General features: G+C 44.5%; 1 protein-coding gene across 1 annotated transcript; it reads right to left on the bottom strand.

The window, feature by feature from the left end:
- Nucleotides 1-575: 575 nt before the first annotated feature.
- On the bottom strand, nt 576-21128 carry LOC132588580 (ectonucleotide pyrophosphatase/phosphodiesterase family member 7-like). The gene is made up of 4 exons (XM_060261011.1): nt 20873-21128; nt 14956-15101; nt 5743-6369; nt 576-872 (listed from the first exon to the last, which is right to left on the bottom strand). The coding sequence occupies exons 1-4, from the start codon at nt 21126-21128 to the stop codon at nt 576-578; spliced, it is 1326 nt and encodes a 441-aa protein (XP_060116994.1).
- Between the last annotated feature and the right edge of the window lie 3001 nt (nt 21129-24129).

The following is a 24129-nucleotide window of genomic DNA, read 5'->3' as shown; positions in this document are numbered from 1 at the left end:
AGACATTGGGGGTGGAGCCAGGAGCAAGGTTATGACAGCATAATTGAACTCTGAAGGGAGTTCTGGCCATCAAATTTACAGGACTGCCTTCCCTCCATTGGAAATAATGAAGGATGGGGCACTTTTTGGGGCTCACAGAGTTGGAACCCCTAGTCCAACCTCCTTGAAATTTGGCAGGTGTTCTGAGGAGAGATGCTGGGTGCTACGCTGCAAATTTGATGCCTCTACCTCAAAAAAAAACAGCTCCCCTCCAAGCCCCACAGATCATTATATCCTATGAGAATCAGGGAATAGTAGAGTGCCCAGCAGACATTTCCCTCCCCCCCACCCCGCTTTCTGAAGTGGGGGAGGAGGGCCTCCAAACCAGGGGATCCCCTGCCCCCACCTGGGGATTGGCAACCCTACCTTTCATGTACAAAGAAAGTTGCTATTGCTAAGTTGTGGCCCTTTTCCAAGCAGTGAGGGCTTCGAAAAAAGCTAGTGAATTTCATCTGCCACTTTTGCTCTAGGAAACTTTGAAAGAAAGCGGGGCTCACCTCTTCTTATACCACATACATAGACCTGCCTGGTACAGTTCAAGTGGATGTTAGAAGCTGGGCTAGTATGGCTGCACCTGCAAGAAGGGGCAGGAGAAAGGGAGTCTTTGCTGCCGCAGACCTGAGCATGTCCTGAGTGAAGGCTAGAGAGCCATTGTTAGCTTCCGGTTGGACTCCTAGAAGGTGGCACATCAGTGGATAAATGTGAATGCTGTCGAAAGGCTCCGCTAAATAATCCTTTTTGAAGTCTGGACCGAAAGCTCTAAATATGGTCCGCATGTCTGGATGTTGGTTGTCAAATCCGTGGTCACCTTTGTTGATGTATAAGATAAACCTCTGTTTGGAGGAAAAAACAAAGTAAATGAACTTCCAAATAATTTTATATGGATTTCATGTTATAAGAACATAAGAACATAAGAGAAGCCATGTTAGATCAGGCCAATGGCCCATCCAGTCCAACATTCTGTGTCACACAGCGGCCAAATATATATATATATATACACACACATACACACTGTGGCTAATAGCCACTGATGGACCTCTGCTCCATATTTTTATCTAACCCCCTCTTGAAGGTGGCCATGCTTGTGGCCGCCACCACCTCCTGTGGCAGTGAATTCCACATGTTAATCACCCTTTGGGTGAAGAAGTACTTCCTTTTATCGGTTTTAACCTGTCTGCTCAGCAATTTCATCGAATGCCCACGAGTTCTCGTATTGTGAGAAAGGGAGAAAAGTACTTCTTTCTCTACTTTCTCCATCCCATGCATTATCTTGTAAACCTCTATCATGTCACCCCTCAGTCGACGTTTCTCCAAGCTAAAGAGCCCTAAGCGTTTCAACCTTTCTTCATAAGGAAGGTGTTCCAGCCCTTTAATCATTCTAGTTGCCCTTTTCTGAACTTTCTCCAATGCTATAATATCCTTTTTGAGGTGCGGCGACCAGAACTGCACACAGTACTCCAAATGAGACCGCACCATCGATTTATACAGGGGATTATGATACTGGCTGATTTGTTTTCAATTCCCTTCCTAATAATTCCCAGCATGGCGTTGGCCTTTTTTATTGCAAACGCACACTGCCTTGACATTTTCAGTGAATTCTCTACCACGACCCCAAGATCTCTCTCTTGGTCAGTCTCTGCCAGTTCACACACATATATGTTAACTATAGTTTCAGGAAGCAGCTGTGTTGGTCTGCCATGGGGCAGCTAGAATGAAGTCCAGGAGTCCCTTAGAGGCTAAGATGTTTTGGGTTCTTAGCTTTTGAGAGGCTTCTGACTCTCAAATAGGCAGGAGTGGAATTCTAGCAGGAGCTCCTTTGCATATTAGACCACACCTTCCTGATGTAGCCAATCCTCCCAAGAGCTTACAAAAAAGAGCCTTGTAAGCTCTTGGAGGACTGGCTACATCAGGGGTGTGTGGCCTAATATGCAAAGGAGCTCTTGCTAGAATTCAGGCCCTGCAAATAGGGATGCCAGCCTCCGGGTGGGACCTGGGGATCCCCTGGAATTACAGCTTATCTGCAGATTACAGAGATCAGTTCCCCTGGAGAAAATGGAGGCTTTGGAGGGTGGACTCTAGGGCCTTGTACCCCACTGAGGTCCCACATGCAGTTACTGGGTGACCTTGGGCAAGCCACAGTTCTCTCAAGAGCAGTTCTCTCAGAGCTCTCAGCCCCACCTATCTCACAGGGTGGCTGTTGTGGGGAGAGGATTGTAAACTGCTTGGAGACTCCCAGTGAAGGCTGGGGTATAAATCCAATCTCTTATTCTCCAGGCTGCATCCCCAAAGTTCCAGGGATTTCCCAAAATGGATCTGGCAACCCTGCCCCCTGCATCCCCTACCAGTGGGCAGGGGGACCTGGCAACTCTACTCTTGAAAGCTCATATCTGCTGAAAATTGTGGTGTATTGGAGCCAAATCTAGCTTTTCTCATCCCAGATCCAAACCCCAGCCTTTATTCTTTCTCTTGAAAGCCCTTATACATGTTCACAGTTAAATGGTAACCATGCTGGTCTAAATTTGAATCTAGTAGCACCTTAAGGACCAACCTTAGATCAATTTTGGGGGGTATGAGGTTTCAAGAGCCAAAGTTCCCTTCATCTCTTGTGTTAAAGAATTTCTTTGATTTGTAGGGAGTGTATTCTGAATGGGGCGTGTAAATGAGAAACCTATACAGTATTCATAATATTAGTCTTTTAGGTATTTCGATGCGGTGATTACTCGCTGCTTCAAGAGTGACAGCCGAAGAGCTGAAGACAGAAACAGAAACAGTTTAAATACTAATTTACAGGGAGGTGGGAAAACAGACACAGTGCAGAACTGGTTAGCACAAAGAGCCAGAGGTTCTGAACTCTACATGCAAAGAATTGACAAAGTTCTCGATTCACTGGCCACTGTATGTCACTGTTGTGCCATGAGAAAAAGAGGGGAGATTGTATTCACACCGAATCAGTCATTCAAAATATGCTAGTTGTTCAGCTTAGACAATGTAATGTGTGAAAGAGGTGTTCTTAGCTGAACCACTATGAGGTGCAAAATTAATCAAGCTTTTTGAAGTGACCTCACAATAAACTTTATAGGCATGGAATGCAATAAACTTGCTGAAACGAAACAAAACTGTTCAGTGCGAGATGGAACACCACCTCAATAACTCATGTAAGGCTGCCTGTTCTAGGTTTGGAAATACCTGGAGATTGGAGGGGGGTGGTGGAGCCTGAGAAGGGTGGGGTTTAGGGAGGTCAGGGAATCCAATGGGGCATAAAGTCATAGAGTCTACCTTCCATAGAGTCCACCTAAGAGCCAGTTTGGTGTAGTGGTTAAGTGTGTGGACTCTTATCTGGGAGAACCAGGTTTGAATCTCCACTCCTCCACTTGCAGCTGCTGGAATGGCCTTGGGTCAGCCATAGCTCTTGTAGGAGTTGTCCTTGAAAGGGCAGCTGCTGTGAGAGCTCCCTCAGCCCCACCCACCTCACAGGGTGTCTGTTGTGGTGGTGGTGGTGGGGAGAAGGTAAAGGAGATTGGGACTGTTCTGAGACTCGGATTCAGAGTACAGGGCGAGATATAAATCCAATATCATCATAATCTTCTTCTTCAAAGCAGCCATTTTCTTAATAGGAACTGATCTCTGTTCCCTGGAGACCAGTTGTAATTCTAGGAGATCCCCAGCTGCTACCTGGAGGTTGGCAACTCTAAACCTTGAATTCCATGAAAGAAGAATGGTAGGCCATGAAAAAAAAATCATTTAATTTATATTCTGCTTTTTGACCCAGTCGGCACCTGATGGAGTGTACAGTTTTCTCCTCCATTTTATCTTTGCTAAAAGCTCTGTGCAGTGGGTTATTGACTACTGGTTATATAGAAAATATAACACACACCAGTTTAGCCTTTTGCAGAATGCATAGAATTTTACAATTCTGTCTTGCCAGTCTCTGCGTTTTGTTACCTCTTGAGAACTCAGCAGCTCTGATAGTTCACCATATGGGGGCTGTATTCAGAATCAATGCTCATGTTTTTAAAAGCTGTATCATGTGCTTTTCTGCCTTTCCCCACCCAATATATACTTTATTGTGTTTAAAAGGTTGGGGATTTTTGTAAAGCCGGAGACAGATGCACCACAATACTTAAAATCCATGCTCAGAATGAGCCCCGTGGCGCAGAGTGTTAAAGCTGCAGTACTGCAGTCCAAGCTCTGCTCACGACCTGAGTTCGATCCCAGCGGAAGCTGGGTTCAGGTAGCCAGCTTGAGGTTGACTCAGCCTTCCATCCTTCCAAGGTCAGTAAAACGAGTACTCAGCTTGCTGAGGGCAAAGTGTAGATGACTGGGGAATGCAATAGCAAACCACCCCATAAAAAAGGTCTGCAGTGAAAACATGGTGATGCGACGTTACCCCAGAGTCGAAAACGACTGGTGCTGGCACCTTTACTTTTAAATATGTGCACATCCTGCAAGACCACTTTCATCAGTTCACAGAAGCTAAGCAGGGTCAGCCCTGGCGAGGAAAGGAAACACTAGAGAGTGATTAAAATGTGGAATGTACTGCCAGAGGATATAGTGTTGGCATAGGAATAAACAGCTTGAAAAGGAGATTAGATTGTTTCGTGGAGGACAGGTCTATCAGTGGCTGCTAGTCATGGTAACTGAGGGAAACCTCCATGTTCAGAGGCAGCCATTCTCTGAATCCCAGGGCCAGGAGGCAACAACACAGGAAGGCCTCAAACTCTATGCCCTACTGTTGACTAGCCAGAGGAAGAAGACTGCAGATTTATACCTCTCACCTCTCTGAATCACAGTCATAGAGCAACTTACAATCTCCTTTATCTTTTTCCCCCACAACAGACACCCTGTGAGGTAAGTGGGGCTGAGGGAGATCTCACGGAAGCCGCCCTTTCAAGGACAACCTCTGCCAGAGCTATGGCTGACCCAAGGCCATCCCAGCAGGTGCAAGTGGAGGAGTGGGGAATCAAACCCGGTTCTCCCAGAAAACGGTCTGTCCACTTAATCTCTACATCGAACTGGCTCTACTGGTTGGCCACTGTGTGAGACAGGATATTGGATTAGATGGACTATTGGTCTGATCTGGCAGGGCTATTCTTATGTTCTTATGGATAGGAGATCTCCAAGAAATACACAGGTTGTGACGCAAAGGGTAGGCAATGGCAAACCAACTCTGAATGTCTCTTGCCTTGAAAACCCCATGGGGTTACTTTAAGACACATGTGACCTGACAGAGCTTTCTACCACCAAATGTGTACCACAATTTAACTTGCTTTCAGAGATCCAAGCAGGGCTTTTTTTGTAGCAGGAGCTCCTTTGCATATTAGGCCATGCCCCCCTGATGCAGCCAATCCTCCAAGAGCTTACAGTAGGCCCTGTGCTAAGAGCCCTGTAAGGAATTCTAGCAGGACCTCCTTTGCATATTAGGCCACACACCCCTGATGTAGCCAATCCTCCTGGAGCTTGGAATTCTAGCAGGGGCTCCTTTGCATATTAGGCCACACACCCCTGATGTAGCCAATCCTCCAAGAGCTTACAGTAGGCCCTGTGCTAAGAGCCCTGTAAGCTCGTGGAGGATTGGCTACGTCGGGTGTGTGGCCCAGTATGCAAGGGAGTTCCTGCTACAAAAAAAGCCCTGGATCTGAGTATACTTGTATAGGAAAAACAAAAAATGTTGGCGATGGAGCTAAGATTTTGTACTAAACTTACCCCGTTGACACTGTAACCAGAATCTCCATAAAGCAAGATTGGCAAAATTCGTTCATGTTTTGCGTAATGGAACTTTTCCGGAAACTCTTCCTTTTTGTACACATTGAGGTGGGTATGGGCCTTTTTCAGAGCTTGATAGATTTCTTCTTCTTTACCTGGTTTAGGCAGGATCATCCCAAACCCCCCGTAGTCCAGAATGTCAAACTTCACCAAGTCCTTGAATTTAATGTAGTTGATCAACAAGATCTCCTCGACGTCTGGCTTTTTCTTGACAGTCGTCATACCATGATCGGACGTGATTATGACATTAAGGTTGTCGTTCAAGCCATATTTCTCAATGGCTGCCCTTAAGTAGCCAATGGTTCGGTCTATCTGTTGGATGATAACTTTCCGGTTTTCTGTTTCGGGGCCATAGTTGTGACCTACTTTATCAGGTTCCCCATAATACAGCGTGACAAAATCGAAATCTTCCTGGGTGAACCAGTTCATGACAATATCTATATTCTCTCGCCATTCTGTCTCATTGCTGTCAGGGTGATCGAAGGCTTCAACCAAACTTCTCTGAATGGACTGACCACTGTAATTGGCACCCCCTCCTGGATAATGAAACGAGGCTGTTTTTTTGCCCTGGAAGGAAAAAAAATGCATGAAAGAAGACTTAGAAGAATGTTCTTACTGTACAAAAAAGTAGTAATGAAATGCAAAATGCCAGTATCCATCTTTGCAACTAGAAGATGATATTGGATTTATACCCCACCCTACACTCTGAATCTCAGAGTCTCAGAGCAGTTCGCAATCTCCTTTACCTTCCTACCCCTACAACAGACACCCTGTGAGGTGGGTGGGGCTGAGAGAGCTCTCCAAGAAGCTACCCTTTCAAGGACAACTCTGTGAGAGCTATGGCTGACCCAAGACCATTGCAGCAGCTGCAAGCGGAGGAGTGATGAATCAAACCTGATTCTCCCAGATAAAAGTCCATGCACTTAACCGCTGCACCAAACTGGCTACAATCTAAGCACAAGTGATTTTCAACATACAGTATGGTCAATTGGTCCTCCACTTGAATAGTGCATCCACAGTTGATACTATGGCTGTGACTATGTTATGGTACAACAGTGGCCCTGCACTGCCCCACTAGGGCATTTAGTAAGCAGTTTGTATTGGTGGAGGAATATAAATCCTTTCTCTTCAAAATAATGCATGGTGGGAATCGTAGTTCATTAGCCCCTTAGGTCAGATGCTCTGAGATAGCCTTCCTTATTGGTTATACACAGGTTCTCTTCTGGTTATTAAGTAAGCCCTCCAAAGTTTTTCTTAGCTTTCTTCCATTCTTTGTTAGAGAATCTCTTTGACCCTGTGGGCACCTTTGGAATCCTGACACAGCATGGTGGGCACAGCCGCAACATGGCTGCCAGAGGAGGCGGAGCCAGCCCCCAAAGGGCTGCCATAGCTTACCTTGACACAGATAGTTGAAGTTTCTTGAGCTGTGATGGCAGCTGCTGCCAAAGCAATTTTTTAAAAAAAGATCTTTACAGCCGATCAAATTTCCAGTAGTTAGTTAGGAGCCTGACTGGGCAAAACCCCTATCTGGTGCTGCCCACTTCCTGAAGACACTTGTTGGGCACCAGAAAATGTCCTGGCAAGTGCTATGTTGGGGGAACCCGTGATAGAATATTAAAAGGATAAGATGTCTTTGCTTCTGGCCCTTAATAAGTGAGATAGCTATTAGCTTCGTTTTCATGTGTACATCACTGGAAACAGGTCAGGGATTGTTAATTTGTTCTGCATCTATGGAAGAATGGGGCCTGTGAATTTTGCCAGGCTCTGCTGATGCAGTTGGCTTCCTTCCTTCCTTCCTGTGGGGCCTGGAGATCTCCCGCTTGTATAACTGACCTCCAGCTGGCAGAGATCAGCTGCCCTGGAGAAAATGCCTGCTTTGAAGGGTGAACTCTATGGCATTGGACCATGCTGAGACCCCTCCCCTCCCTAAACCCTACCATTTCCAAGATCCACCCCACAAAGCTTCCAGATTTTTCAACACAGACCTGGTTCCTTCCTTCCTTCCTTCCTTCCTTCCTTCCTTCCTTCCTTCCTTTTTTGACAGTGAATGGGACAAGCTGCTATGAAACTGCTGTCCTGAGGCCAAACCTAGATGCCAGTGGAGAATTCTTGGCTGCCAATACATCTTCTTTTCTCCCTGCTTCTCCCTGCTAACACACAGCAAAAGGAGTCTCGTCTATGTGGTCTCATCATATAGTCTTTCCCTGCCCTTTGCACACCTTTTTTGATTAATGCTTAGCCCAGGGCTTAGAAATAACTTCGTGTGGTGATGAATCATGCTTGCTGGAGAGATGCAGCATCAGCAGCCATTTGGACCATCCCCTCAGTAATTTCAATTGATTGATTCTGAACTTAATAGGAGAGGAGTATAGTGAACAGTTAGCTTGGTCAGTCTAGGACAGGGGTGTCAAACATGCAGCCCAGGGGCTGAATCAGCCCCCTGGAGGGCTCCTATCAGCCCCCCCCCCCCGGAGCATATGGCTGTCATCTGCTTTCTTCTCCCTCTCTTGCTTCCTTCTGCATAACAGTTTGCTTTGCCAGGCTTGCTCAATTGCACAGGAGCTACAGAGCAAAGCCTCTGTTTTCTCCATTGGCTGAGGCTCCTCCCTTGAGGAGGAGAGGTGGAGGGATAGCTTGATTTGCCAGGCTCTCTCAATCACACAGCAGAGCTATTGAGCCAAGCCTCTCTTCCTTCTATTGGCTGAGGCTCCTCCCACTCCTGGTCCCCTGGGGAAGGAAGGAAAGAAAGAGCCAGAGCTTCCTTTGCCCAGTTCCCTGGAATCTATGGGAGAGATACAAAGAAAACTTCTTTAAGACCAACAAATGCTAATGTTTTAAGCATGTTTTATTTTAACTTCGTGTTTGTCTGCATCCTCTGTAAAGTTTATCTTTCTGCTACATTTTATGGCTTTACATTTTATGACACACATAGCCCAAACTGATAAGGTCTCATTTATGTCAGATCTGGCCCTCATAACAAATGAGTTCGACACCCCTGGTCTAGGAGATCCACATTCAAATCCCCAATCCTCCACAAACTTCATTAGGCTAGTGACATGATCTCAGCCACACCTACCTCACAGGATTGTTGTGACGAGGGGTGTGTGAATTTGCACTGGTACAGGTCAGAGCAGACTACCTGTGACAAAGCAGCTGAGGTGCCACAGGGCTCAGTACTGGGTTTCATGCTCTTTAACTTGTTCATTAATGATTTGGAGTTGGGAGTGAGCAGTGAAGTGGCCAAGTTTTCAGATGATACTAAATTGTTCACAGTGGTGAAAACTAGAGAGGATTGTGAGGCACTCCAAAGGGATCTTTCGAGGCTGGGTGAGTGGGCGTCAACGTGGCAGATGAGGTTCAATGTGGCCAAGTGCCAAGTAATGCACTTTGGGGCCAAAAATCCTAGCTATAAATACAAGTTGATGGGGTGTGAACTGGCAGAGACTGACCAAGAGAGAGATCTTGGGGTCGTGGTAGATAACTCACTGAAAATGTCAAGACAGTGTGCGATTGCAGTAAAAAAGGCCAACGCCATGCTGGGTATTATTAGGAAGGGAACTGAAAACAAAATCAGCCAGTATCATAATGCCCCTGTATAAATCGATGGTGCAGCCTCATTTGGAATACTGTGTACAATTCTGGTCACCGCACCTCAAAAATGATATTATAGCATTGGAAAAAGTGCAGAAAAGGGCAGCTAGAATGATTAAAGGGCTGGAACACCTTCCCTATGAAGAAAAACGCTTGGGGCTCTTTAGCTTGGAGAAACATCGACCGTGGAGTGACATGATAGAGGTTTACAAGATTATGCATGGGATGGAGAAAGTAGAGAAAGAAGTACTTTTCTCCCTTTCTCACAATACAAGAACTCTTGGGCATTCAATGAAATTGCTGAGCAGTCGGGTTAGAACTGATAAAAGGAAGTCCTTCTTCACCCAAAGGATGATTAACATGTGGAATTCACTGCCACAGGAGGTGGTGGTGGCGGCTACAAGCATAGATAACTTCAAGAGGGGAAACGATAAGCATACGGAGCAGCATATTGTTGGAACTCTCTGTCTGGAGCAGTGATGCTCTGTATTCTTGTGCTTGTGGGGGGGCAGTGGAAGGGCTTCTAGCCCCACTGGTGGACCTCTTGATGGCACTTGGTTTTTTTGGCCACTGTGTGACACAGAGTGTTGGACTGGATGGGCCATTGGCCTGATCCAACATGGTTTCTCTTATGTTCTTATGAGGTGGTACCTTTATTCTTCAGCCCTCTGTCCCCCCCAGGAGACAAAATACCAATAAGAAATTACTTTCAGCCCTGAGAAGAGGGAAGAAACATGTATTCTCAAAGAGAATCAAGAATTCCTGAGAGAATAAGAATGTGATGGGCTGAAACATCACAAATGAGCAAGTGGTTCTCATCAGGTGATGGTAGCTGTACGTCAGGTGATGTTTCCTTATGCTTCCCAGTAAAGCAGTTTTTTCCTTTTGTTCTTGTACTAAGAGTTTGTCAAAGGGGAAATGGGAAAAAGCATCCTTCACTCACTAATAATGCAGAATATTTTGATTCGTTAAATGAGTTGCAGAAGAGCACCTTACACAGTTTAATTATTTTTTTTCCTCCTGTACCAGATTTAATTCTAGATTGTTAACCGGAGGCTGTAAAATAATAATGTTCTTAGTGACATTTAATACACCGTTTTAGGGATGGGGAAAGGTCACTGCTTATTTAAAAATCTTGCTTTGCAAGAAGGCAAAACTTCCAGAATAGGAGGACAGAAAAGCCAGTCCCAAGTTAATAATGGCTGAGAGATATTGTGGTGTAGTAGTTAGAGCAGAGGTTTTCAATACAGTGCTTGTGGGCACTTTTCTTGGTGCTCATCAGGGGTCTTTAGAAAATGGGCGGGGGCAGGGAGGGCTTTTACTCAGGGAGAGTTCCGAATGGCCAGCGGAGATTTGATTGGTTGCGCGGATATTTAAAAAGGTTGTCTTGGCAGCAGCTGCCACCACATCAACGATCTTCATTGTGTGACTGAGAGTAAGCTGGAGTGGCAAATTTATTCAGAATTCAAAAGATGCTTATCTGCAGGCTCAAAAAAGTTAGGGCATCGCAGTATAATATGAGAGTGCTGAAACACTCCCACCCCCCAGACACACAGCTATGAAATATACTGGCTGATTTAGGACCTGTAATGCTGTTTCACCCCAACCTAGGGGTGCCAGGTCTGACTCAGGAAATATCGGGGGACTTTGTGGGTGAAACCAGGAGCAAGGTTGTGGCAAACATGATTGAACTCCGGCTATCGCATTTAAAGGGGCCACACTCCTTCTAAATGCCCTCCTTCCATTGGGAATAATGGAGAATGGGGGCACCTTGTTTGGGGGCTCACAGAATTGGACCCCCTAGTCCAATCGTTTTGAAACTTGGGGAGGGGTTTGAGGAGAGCCACCAGATCCTATGCTGAAATTCTTGTGCCTCTGTCTATTCTGATGATCCATATATATATATAAAAAATCCTGTGTCAGGAATTTGGTTCTGATCCAATGGTCTCCTGCTGATGCTTGGACCAGGAGATAGCAGCAAGAAGGCTCTTTGTGTGTGTGGCTCAAATAGCACTACTTGCTTTCCCCAGGGCTCTGTTGCGGAACTTCCTAGTTTTGCTCTTTCTTATTAACCTGAGTTGCAGGATTCACATTGAGTCCATATCCAGCTGGGAGTTCTTCCCATTCTTAATTCCAGGGAACAATTTAATAAAGCTCTATAAAAATACAATTATGTGGAAACAAAGCGGGTATTTACTGTTTTTGCCTCCCTGTTTTATTAACATAATCAACTTTATCAGTGGTTGTAAAACGGCAGTATTACCAGGTTTTTTTTGTTTTTTTTACGGAGAAACATGATTTCCTGTTATTATTTCCTCTTTTCCTTTTATTGCAGCATTTACACTGACTCTTATTATTCTGGAATGTTTTGCATTTGTTTATAATGCCGGTAGACTTCCGAAGCCATTATGTATATTCCCCCCTGATCCATCCGCTTCCCTCAATCAGGATAAAGCACTTTGAAACACCTCCGCTTTTCGCTCTGAAGATCATTTTCACTCTGACATAAGCTAGATTTAACCTTTACCTGCGTGAGCTTCTTTTAAAACAGCCCATTCTGTGTGTCATTTGAATTTGCATCGCTTTTTCTTCTCTCTCCACTTGCATAAGCACAAACTAACCAGAATTACATTTCTTATTAAGATGCGGCAGGATTAGCGGGAGAGCAAGGGAAATGTGGAGTTTTCTCTGTTCAGCTAAGGTTTGCAGAGATTACTGCTGCTCTCGGCTTTCTAGTTACCATGGTTCTGTGACAGATCTGTCCCGTTATTAGCAGTTCCAGAATCTTGGAGACATGGGTTCCAGTCTCCCCACTGCTGTTATGTGGATAAATAAATAAATAAATAAATAAATTTTATTTTTATATCCCGCCCTCCCCCACCAAAAGGCGGGCTCAGGGCGGCTCACAGACATGACTACGTCATGATTCAATTAAAAGCAGATAAACATTATGAATACAATACAATTACATATATAGATTAAAATACATAAAAATAGGTGCTATAATTTCTGGTGTCACAATTACATATTATCAGCTTCAGTTACAACATAAGATGGCTAGAGTTAGAATGATTTTATCAAGTTAGTCTGGTCCTAATTCAAATGCGAGTTGGAAAAGAGAGGTTTTGCAAGCCCTGCGGAATCAGGAAGGTGGAAAGAACCAAGTATATTGCTTTGAGTTCTTTGCAGAAAAAGCAGGGTACAAATTTACTATCTCTATAGAGGCCTGGAATGATGTAGTAAGCCACTTCAGCAGGGCTTTGTTTGTAGAAAAAGCCCAGCAGGAACTCATTTGCATATTAGGCCACACCCCCTGATACCAAGCCAGCTGGAACTGCATTCCTGTGTGTTCCTGCTCAAAAAACCCCCCCTGCGCTTCAGAGAGAAAAGTGGGGTGTAAGTATCTAAAATTATCAGCTAAAGAATCTCAGGTCACAAGAATTGGGAAACACTACTCTGCCCCAGAGATCCTGGAGAATCACTGCCTGTCAGAATGCACAACACTCCGGGCGTTTTCCCACATAGCTTACCTCGGAGCGACGTCCCTCTTCACCGTGCAGCGTCTGCGCGGATTTCTCACCAACTGCTCCGCAGAACCAGGAAGAGCCGCGGCTTTTGCGTCGCAGATGTAAACTGGTTTTTAGCGGTTTACATCTGCGACGCAAAAGCCACGGCTCTTCCTGGTTCTGCGGAGCAGTTGGTGCGAAATCCGCGCAGACGCTGCACGGTGAAGAGGGACGTCGCTCCGAGGTAAGCTATGTGGGAAAACGCTCTCTGTTGGTCTTAAAGGCACCACTTTAAGACAGACTCAAATGCTGCACTTTTACAACAGTGGCTCTTCAGAGCAGTTCAGGGATATGAACATGGGGGGTGGGGGGCTCAAAATGAAATCCATTCCTCTGTGGACCAAGGATTTGAAGGCATTTTTCAAATGGGGCTTCATTAATTTTGTCATCAACTTAGTATCAGCCAACGGCAGTCTATCAATTTCTCAGTTTTCCTGCAGAACCCTGGCAACAGCGCTTCTACCAAAGACGTAACTCTGAGACTTCCTTGGAGGTTAACACATGCATTTCTACAAAAGAAAGAGTTCAGAATTGGAGAAGGAGGAAAGATTGGTGTTCTGATGGTGCATTGTGCAAGGCAAAAGGAACCCTAAATGTTTTTGTCCAATTAGGGTTGCTAGGTCTCGCCTGGGCACCGGCTGAGGAGCGGGGGGTGGGGAGTAGGGTTGGCAGATCTAGGTTGGAAAACTCCTGGAGATTTGGAGATGGAGCCTGGGGAGGACAGGAGACTGTGGTTCAAAGACTCTTGAGTGAAGGGCAAGCTATAAATCCAACTCTCCTCCATCATCACCTCCTCCACTGAGTCCACTTCCCAAAGCATCCATTTTCTCCAGGGGAACTGATATCTATGGTCTGGATATGAGCTTTAGTTCTAGGGGATCCCCAGGTCCCACCTGAACAGCTGGCATTCCTATGTCCAACTAAGATCTGACCAGCTCTTGTCCAACTGAAGATGATAAATCCTGGAAAAGACAGCCTGAATGAAGTTGTAAGCCGGTCTTTTGGCTTTCTCAAATGGTCATCACCTTACGATCTGTTGATTTTAAGAAACTTTCTTTGCATCTTTATCGGTGGCTGGAATAACAACAGATTCCTTTGGAAATCAGCAGTTGCCCAGAGGGAAGAATGAGATAATTAGCAATAATGGAAACATGAAATTTTCTGCTGGATTTGAGGAGTCAATGGAAAACTTGAGAGTGTGACTGCGGTTGCTAGCCAAATAAACAGTTGCAAAGATAAGAAAGTGTGATGCATGATGTTAACACAATCCAACATCACTTTTAAAGTACAGGGTCTCTAATTTTAAGCTTGCCTGCAGGCATTTTTGGAATGTTGAAGGAACAGTATTGGGCACCATCACTTCAAAATGGCCATGGAGGGATGAAGCCAGTTACAAGGAAAATCTATAACAAAGGCCTTCTACAATGGAAACAGCTGTTTCCAACCTAGTGTTCCCGGCAGGGATAAAGGAAATGTCTCCTGGGCTCTTCAGAGCTCCAAATGGCCAATTCACACATTACAAAGTACTCGTGTTAGTTGGTGGATGACACAAGGTCTACGCACACACAATTTTCATATCCCTGAAATCAGGGGTGGAATTCTAGTAGGAGCTCCTTTGCATGTTAGGCCACACCCCCTGATGTAGCCAATCCTCCAAGAGTCTACAAGGCTCTTTTTTGTAAGCTCTTGGAGAATTGATTACATCAGGGGTGTGTGGCCTAATATGCAAAGGAGCTCCTGCTAGAATTCCACCCCTGCCTGAAATGCTTGAGGAACCACTATTGTAAAAGTACATCAAATGAATGGCTACAAGTAGACTTTGCAATGGAAATGGTTGTTAATATCTAGATGGCCAGAAGGGGTCATTCAGGAACCAATGATCTCACCAACAGTTGTTGATGCTGCTTTTGTGTTAAGTCAACTTTCAGTTTATAAGCCCCAAACTGGAGGAGTGGTACTTATCCTATAACCTTCAGGCCTGGACTGCACCCCATACCTGATTTTGAGCTGTGATCCACAGCGGAAGGACTCCGTTGTCCCACCACTCTGTCATGTTTTGGGTCGCCTTGTGGCTATACTTTCGGAGCGTCTCTGGGTTGAACATCATGTTATGGATCACCCCGTGATCTTCGATCCAGCGACCTAGGAAATATAAAAATAAAAAGGCTAAATTAAGTTTCAAAGAGAGGCTAAGAGGGTATGCCAGGGACTCACTCTTGGCTCTTGCATCTTTTCCCCCTCTGTAGACCAACTCTCCTCATGTGCTGTCTCTGGGTGCCATGGCGCCCGCAAATACCTTTCCTGATGTCTGCCAACTGATTTCTGAAAGTGGGCAGGGACAAATGGGCCTTTTGGCCAGGAAAGTTTCTGACTGGCTGTTGGAGACTTGATTGACGATGCAGATTTTTAATAGGGTTGCCGGGTCTGTGTTAGGAAATACCTGGAGACTTTGGGGGTGGATCCAGAAGGCAGGGTTTGGGAAGAGGAGGGGCCCTTCAAATTCCGCCCTTCAAAGCAAGGAGCTGATCTCTTCTAGCTGGAGATCAGTTGTAAAAGCGCAAGATCTCCAGGCTGCACCTGGAGGCTGGTAATTCTATTTTTTAAAGTATTGGTTCTTCAGCAGCTGCCCCCACAGCACCAAGGATCTTCCCTGTGTGACTGAAGGAAAACTGTGGCAGCCATTGAATGGCTGGCTCTACCTCCAGCGGAGGCCATTTTGTGGCAGCCATTTTGCAGTGGGATTTTCCACTACTGGCTGGTGGTGAAGTGCCCCACAAATGTAGGAGTTCCCGTGCACTTGGTGGGGGCCTGGCAGCCTTAGTATTCCCAGATCCCCCACTGGTGGTCACAACCCTAGGCTGTCATCACCATATTGTGTCAGAATTCCAAAGGTGCCCCCAGGTTAAAGAAGGTCAGGGGCCCCTGCTGTAGACCCACAGCCTGAAATAACCTAGACTTGCCAAGTTTATGGTTTTCCTGTATGCTTAGTATTTTGGGAGGTAAAAACTCTATGGTACCTATTGTACCATAGAGTTTCCCCTCCCAAAATGCTAGAGTGTCCAGGAAAACCATAGAGTTTTCCCAAAAATGCCTCGAGCGGCCAACACGTGATGTCGCCCATGCGATGACATCATCATGTCAGCGATGTCGGTGGAGGGGAGGTTCTCTCCGCTGGCCCTAAAATAACCTCGTGTGCAGGTGCTGGTGGCCCAGAGTTTGTTTGTATTGCATGTGTAGGCTTTACATTTCTGTTTAATCTATACAAGGGGCGTTGAACTCATTTGTTATGAGGGCCAGATTTGACATAAATGAGACCTTGTCGGGCCGGGCCATGAGTATCATAAAATGTAATACCAGGTAGCAGACATATAAACTTTATAAAGAGCACAGACACACAATTAAAGATTGGTTTTTTTACTTAAAATAAAACATGCTTAAAATATTAGCACGCTTGCAATATTTTGTTTCAGTCTCTGATAAATGTCACCTCTTGCTATGAATTATTGCATCAAAAACTGCAGACAATGTCTGTGCTGTACCAGTCTTGAATATGTGCTGTCCAGGTGTGCACATCTGTAAGCTGCAAACTTACTTTTGATTCATTGACATTAATTACATAACATCTCGTGGTCAATGCTTTGAGCCTAGGACCCTGAGGAACATGAAGCAGCTGGGCCTTGTGAGCTTTTGTACAGAAGTTGCTTCACGTACTAGTCAAGAGCACGTGAAGGCATCATGGCACAGACTGAGGGCTATGTGCTTGTCTACAAAAGTATAATTTCCCCCAGGAAAATGACTACAACTAAAAAAAAAATACAACTTCCCCCTCCAAAAACAACTACAAGAACAGAGAGACAACCACGCACAATGGGCAGTGTCAGTCTATTATCTAGAAAGTCTAAATTCAAGACCCCCAATCAAAGGAAAATGTGAAAGGAAAATTTAGGAAAAGTTGTTGGGTAAATCTGGGGTGGAACACACTCAGCCTAATCCTGATATTTCTCTTCTAAATAGTTCACATCCTTTCCTATTGAGAAAGACTGGAGGGCATGAGTACAGTGAAAAAGAGGAGGGGAACCCAGTTACACCCATAACAAGTCCAACAAATCTCTCTCTCTCTGTAGCAAGGCAAAAATACCTTCACTAAATACCTTCACTAAAACGTTGCTAGTCTTAAAAGCACTCTTTTTAGCTCTGCTGATGGTGGGGACAGGCAAAGGAAGCTCTGGCTCTTTCTTTCCTTCCCTGGGGGCACAACAAGGAGCGGGAGGAGCCTCAGCCATTCATTAGAAGAAAGAGAGGCTTGTCTCAGTAGCTCTGCAGGGGGATTAATTGAGCCTGGCCCTGGCAAACTTAATCACCCAGCAGAGCTATAGAGCCAAGCTCCCTTATTGGCTGAGGCTGCTCCTCCCTCCTCCTCCCTTTAGGAAAAGGGAGGGGGGAGAGGGAAAGGCTGCTTTGCTGCTCTGGCTTATCTGGGGAAAAACACAAAATGGCGACCGACAAAAGCAGGCAAGGGAAAATGAAGCAGAAGACAGCCAGTTGCTGATTGGAGCCCTCTGCGGGGCTGATATGGCGGTTCTAGACCCTAGACATACGGAATAGGATTATGCCTAAAGGGGTTATGGGAAGTGTGGTGGAATTGACCCCTAGGATATTGTGACAACTGATACTGTTCTCTTCTCTGCTTCTAATTAGTCAATAGCTTGTCTTGCTTTCCTTGAGTCATCTGAACAGATGTACTCAGGGCTTTTTTTGGTAAAAAAAACACAGCAGGAACTTATTTGCATATTAGGCCATACCCCCTGATGGCACCATTGTTCTGCACAGAGCTTTTGGTAGAAAAAGCCAATCAGGAATTCATTTGCATATTAGGCTACACCACTGACATCAAGCCCGCCGGAACTGCATTCCTGTGTGCATTCCTGCTTAAAAAAAGCCTTGGATCTGTCTGCAGTCCTCATAGATGTAATGCAATTTTTTCCTTTTTCCCCATTGGGACAAAATGGGATTCGAGAGGAGAGAATGGAGTCACCCTCCTGACACTAAAATTGACTACCACTTGCTTAAATTATAAGTGTATAGTTTATTGCATCCTAGGATTAATTTGTCACAAAGATAATCTTTATGAACCAATCACGTTCAGAGACTAATTAAATCATTACTTGAAGAACATATTTACTTTATGGAAACTTGGGTCTTAATGAAGACTATTAATTAAAACCTGTTGGATGGCTTGTAAACATATCTGCCTGTCTGTTTTAATTAATTTCCAGTAAATAATGAATACATATAAAATCTGTAATTACATTACAGATTTTTCAGGATGGTGTTGAAATTAGGCAAGTTAAGGGGGGAAAACTCTATCCGCACTTCTGTGCTCAGAACTACAAGGTACCTTAAAAGGAAGAAACCCCTGAATGTAAGATGATACACTTAAAAATAGATTCAGGTGGGTAGCCATGTTGGTCTGAAGCAACACAACAAATATGAGTCAAGTTGCACCTTTAAGACCAATGAAGTTTAATTCTGGGTGTAAGCTTTTGTGTGCATGCACACTTGTATCTGAAGAAGTGTGCATGCACAGGAAAGCTTATACCCAGAATTAAACTTCGTTGGTCTTAAAGGTGCCACTGAACTCACACTTTGTGCCTAAAAATGTTATACACAATTTTATGCATACTTTATGTTACTTATAAATATATGCATAGTATATGCTTACATATATAGTGTATAATGATGCTACACTGACAATCCAAGAAAGCTGAAAAATGCATACATATGAATGCAGTGTGGACAAAATTGAAACTGATGCACAGATAACAAACACACATTAAGCTGCTTTCTCGCAGTCTGATTATTGGCATACTGTTGCCAGCTTTCAGGTGAGGCCTGGAGATCTCCTAGAATTACAACTGATTCCCAGACAACAGAAAGTATTTCTCCTGGACAAAATGGCTGCTTTGGCAGGTGGACTGTATGCCATTATATCCCACGGAGGTCCCCCTCCTTTCCAAAGTCCACCCTCCCTGGCTCCACCTCCAGAAATTTCTGATGCCAGAGTTGGCAGCCCTGTCTATCATGGCCAAAATTGTCTGCTCTGACTGGCAGCGGTTCTCAAGTGTCTTAGGGAGAGGTCTTTCACAACACCTATGTCCTGATCCTTTTAACTGGAGATTCCAGGGGTTGCACCTGGGACTTTTTGCACGCCAAGCAAATGATCTACAGTTGCTGAACCCTAACCCCTGGCCCTTCCCTTAATCACAGTTTCTATTTTGAAAAAGGAGAAGCAAAACTGAAACAGCTATTTTCAGGTCCAAATAACTGGGGCGAGAAATTCACAGGCACACTGGATTAATTAATATTGACTCGCAGCGTACCTGTTCGCTATCAGAATTATTTGTCTTCCTTGACCCCGAGAGGCATTCGTAAGGATTACCAATATGTTCTACTGTTTCCCTCTTTGGTCATTTCTGAAGGAAACGCAACAGGGCCTGTCTTAGCAGAAGCCAGTGAAAAGAGGAATGGAGAAGTTCCTCGACTGCCGCTTCACTCCTCTTCAGCCTTTCCCATCAAATGTCCTCTTTTACCATTCTTGCAAGCTACAGATAGATCAGTTGCAAGCTCATTTAATTGGGCATTGAACTTCAGACAAGATTTTATCATGGGTTATGTAAGGGTTGTGTAAGCTTTATCTCCCCATATCAGATAAGATATCTGCCAATACCCCCCTTCCCTCATATATCATCCTTTCCCTGAGGCACTCAGAGGTCATATTCTATTATGGGTTTCTGTTAACTGCTGTTTTACTGGCAAAATCAGTCCCTTCTACTTCACTGTAAAAATGAAGCAGGGTTGATATTAGGGCCTACCAGCTCGGTGGAATCCTGAGATCTCTCATGATTACAACTGATCTCCAGGATCTCCAGACAATAGAGATTTCTTGCCCTGGATGAAATGACTGGATGAAATGACTGCGTATTTAAAAAAATCACTGTATGTAGAAAAGGGAATGATTGGGCTACAAGCCTTTTACTTGATATGCTAGTGCAAGGGTCCCCAAAATTTTTCAGCCTGTGGACACGTTTGGAATTCTGAAACACCGCCACAAAATGGCTGCCATGGAATCACTACTGGAAGCAGGGGTGGAATCCTAGCAGGAGTTCCTTTGCATATTAGGCCACACCCTGTAATATAGCCAATCCTCCAAGAGCTTACAAGACACTTTTTTGTAAGCTCTTGGAGGATTGGATACAGCAGGGGGCTGTGGTCTAATATGCAAAGGAGCTCCTGCTAGAACTCCACCCCTGACTGGAATAATTTTTTTTCGGGGGTGGTGGTGGTATGGAGAAGTATTCAGTCATCTGATACAATGAGTCCTTCCCCGTATAGTCTGAAACAATGCAGCTTTACCACCAAAATGAAAATCAAGACAGAGGTGGTATGTCTCTCTTTTTGGTACCCAAGCATACTATTCTGTGGGCATCTTTAGAACTAGTTAAACTTCATGGCTTTCTGCTCTGTTGAAATGCACATTTTGCTTAGAGATACACAAGGCTTTGCTTCAAGGAAATGTTGCATATGTTGACACTCTCACACAGACATTTTGCACGATTTTTAAATTTGGGTTGAATATCACCTTGATGAAATCCAGCAGCAACTATCCTTGCATATTTATGACAGCAATAAGACACATGCAAGATGCTGTTGAAGACTGATTCAAATAGTTGTACTCCTGGATGTCATAGGGCTACAGTAAAGATAACAGAATTAACTGATACAGTCCCAGTCTGGGTACATCCTTAGCAAAATGGTTATTCTGGCCCAGTGTTTTTGAAACTCAAACTCAAACCCTCTTTTTACTGGGTAAGAATCAATATTGTATGCAAATTCCCTGCTATCAGTGGACTTACCAGTGATGGTTGTAAAATGAGATGGTGATGTCATGGTCACAAAAGGAGGTGTTATATATTTGGCCTTTACTCCTTCCTTGACTAAAATGTCCAAATTTGGGGTGATGACGTCCTGATCGTAGTTCCACCGGAATCCATCGAAAGAGATCAGCAGGAGTTTGTGGGAGCGTTCTTGTCTCCCATTCCTAGGAACTGGGCTAGAAACGATTTCAGTTAGGATAATGAACATCAGAGCGAGGGATTTCTGCATCTTCATGTTCTGCTTCTCAGCTTCCGAAAGAGAGAATTACTTATATTAGCCTGTCCTTTTCTGCTATCAGCTTTGGTTTTGTCATTTGGGAGCAAAGCTCAGCTTAGATAAGAACTTTCCATGGCTACATGATGGTTTTCTACTTATCATCATTTTTTATCAAAGAAAATGGGGTCAAGCATTACTATGTTGTCCTTCTTTACTAAGGAACACTCCTTTGTTTCCTGGTACCCGTCCTTGGTAAAGCATTGTCTCTATTTTTTTTTAAAAAAATTGAAATTAAAAAGAAAGAAAGAATATATTTCATATGAGCATCTAGGATAACTAACCATATTGTCAGAGCAGGCTGAATAAATGAGACACATCAGAATAAAAATGTTCTTTACTTTCCCAGTGAAGGATAACCAATTTGGAGCAAGTCTATTGTAACTGTTTCCCTCCTTATGCCACTTGTAGATGCAAAGAATACCGCAGATTCATTTAATCTCTTTCCCTCATTCATTTGTTGGAGGACTGAAACTCCCTGTGGGTGTATGGTGTCTGCTTAAGCCCGTGGTACTCCAAAAGGCTTTTTGCTGTTGTTGAGGCTCAAAATACAACAAAAATTGGGACATGCAGTTACTTCTGTGTGCAGAATTCCCCGGCTGAGCATGAATGCTGTTGTTCAGTCTCACAGTCGAGTCCAACAAATCCGAAATTCTGCAATATTATTATTATTAATTCATTTATATCCCACCCATTTCCCCATGGGGGCTCCGGGCAGAGTACATCAATGTAAATAATAATAAAATCACAATAGAATTACAATAAAATCAGTTACAATAACTAGTTAATAGTACAGCAGGATGGTGTAGTAAAATGGTACAGCAATGTGATACAGCAGGGGAGGCCAACCGCCTCATCCAAAAGCCTGGCGGAACAGCTCCATTTTACAGGCCCTACAAAAGGCTAACAAGACAGGTAGGGCCCGAATCGCCATAGGGAGTTGATTCCACCAGGTCGGGGCCAGGACCAAAAAGGTCCTGGTCCTGGTAGATGCAAGACGGGGATCTCTTAGGCCGAGGATGGTCAAAAGAACTTGGGAGGCTAAATGAAGCAACCTCTGGGGCATATATGGGGAGAGACGGTCTCGCAGGTATGTTGGTCCCAGGCTGTGCAAGGCTTTGCACTGGACAGAGCATGCAAACAGCATGCCTTGATTTTTTACTCCCAATGCAAGCATTTTAGTTGAAGAATAAAATGTTACTTTGGGATGCAGAAATTTGGATTCTGGATTGGATTTACACAGCGCATGAGGAAACTGGGCAAGCACCCAGGGAACAGCTAATGTTGTCTCCAGTTCTCTCTCTTTTTTTATTTGCTTTTATTTTGGCTAGCGGTTCAAAGATTTTCTGCTTTTCACTGTCCGTTTTATAGATTCTGTGGAATTGGCTGTATCAATTTTAGAAACCATTTATATGTAAGACATGTATTGTATATATACATATCATACATAACTGATGTTTTGATGGACAAAACTTTGAAAAAATGCTTGTATTTTATGGGGAGGAAACTGGTGCATGGGAACAGAAAGCTGCATATGAAGGAGAAAAAAAATACCAGTTCAATTCACAAGGGTATAGCAAAAACTGAAAGAGGATTTTCAGGTTAAAACAGCATTGAATGAGAAATACAAAAACCATCTCTGTATCCAGGGGAATTAGACCTGGACTCTTGACAAGGCACATCCTGCTTTGGGTGAGACTTAGCAGGTCTCACCCTGTATTCCCAGTGCCTCAAGCCTATTGTCAAACGGCTACGCTAATAATATGCCAAGCCAGCCTTAGAAGGGAGAACAAGAGGATCCATTGCATATGGAAGATGGGAAGGTCAGTAATTAGGGCTGCGCCTTGTTCTAAGGAGAGGAGAGTGAAGAAAATTAAACTGCCAACAATGAATAATGAGAAATCTTTGATGGAATTAGCGATGCTGAACAGGGGCTTAATGCTTCCTTGTTTCTTCCTGGAGCTTAAAGTTTTAGCTGAGAGAGAGAAAGAGAAGTTGGCAAAAGAAGGCGCGTGTGGAGAATCCAAGCCAAAGGAGGAAAAGCCGTGGACTCACAGAGATGGTTTTGGAGAAGCTGCTGAAGGCTGACGTGTTGGAATGATGACTGTGGAGCAGGAACTGACAAGCTGTCATTTGCAATAGAACAAAGTTGGAATCCAGTAGCACCTTTAAGACCAACAAAGTTTTAGTCAGGATGTAAGCTTTTGTGTGCATGCACACTTTGTCAGTTAACTGACCAACCCTTTTGTGGATTGATTGATGGATAGAGGAGCAATTTTGGAACATATGGGCATATGTCTTACAGTGAGCCAGGTAATTAATCTATGGGGGTCAGCATTGACTACTCTGTGACTTGCAAGGGCTCTTTAGGGTCTCAGGTGGGGGATGCCAGCCTCCAGGTGGGACCTGGGGATCTGCCAGGAATTACAGCTCAGCTCCAGACTCCACCTGGAGAAAACAGCTGATTTGGAAGGTGGCTTCTATGGTCTTGTGCCCCGTTGAAGTCCCGGAGGTCCTTCCCAGGTTCCGTCCCCAGATCTCTAGGAATTTCTGAACCTGGATCTGGTAAACCTTTCCCTCCATTTTTACCTCCTCCCCCCACTTGTAGCCAGGGGAGTCCTAGTCTTAAGTGGAAGTTTTTCACATGATCTGCTACCCAGGGCTTTTTTTGAGAAGAAATGCACAGGAACACAGCTCCAGCTAGCTTGGCACCTGGAGGTGTGGCCTAGTATGCAAATGAGTTCCTGCTGGGCTTTTTCCTACATAAAAGCTCTACTACTTTCAACTGGAGAGGCCAGGGATTGAACCTGGGACCTTCTGCATGCCAAGCAGATGCTCCACCACTAAGCATCTCCCCACTGAGCAAGGCAAACTGTAGTCAGAGTGTAGAGTACTCTTTTGAATCTGATGTGATTGTGTGCTCGGGAATGAAGAGGGGAAAAAAGAGATGGTTTTCCTTTCT

The sequence above is a fragment of the Heteronotia binoei genome, chromosome 20 (assembly GCF_032191835.1).
Source record: "Heteronotia binoei isolate CCM8104 ecotype False Entrance Well chromosome 20, APGP_CSIRO_Hbin_v1, whole genome shotgun sequence".
NCBI lineage: Eukaryota > Metazoa > Chordata > Lepidosauria > Squamata > Gekkonidae > Heteronotia > Heteronotia binoei.
Note: the sequence above shows the minus strand (reverse complement) of the source record. Positions and strands in the feature narration are given on the sequence as shown.

Excerpts from the sequence above, each read along its gene's own strand:
- LOC132588580 (XM_060261011.1), bottom strand. The coding sequence starts at position 21,128 with ATGAAGATGCAGAAATCCCTCGCTCTGATGTTCATTATCCTAACTGAA. Across the intron at positions 6,370-14,955 it reads GGATCACAGCTCAAAATCAG|GGCAAAAAAACAGCCTCGTT; the intron begins GTATGGGGTGCA and ends TTTTCCTTCCAG. Across the intron at positions 873-5,742 it reads CTGGTTACAGTGTCAACGGG|AGGTTTATCTTATACATCAA; the intron begins GTAAGTTTAGTA and ends TCCTCCAAACAG.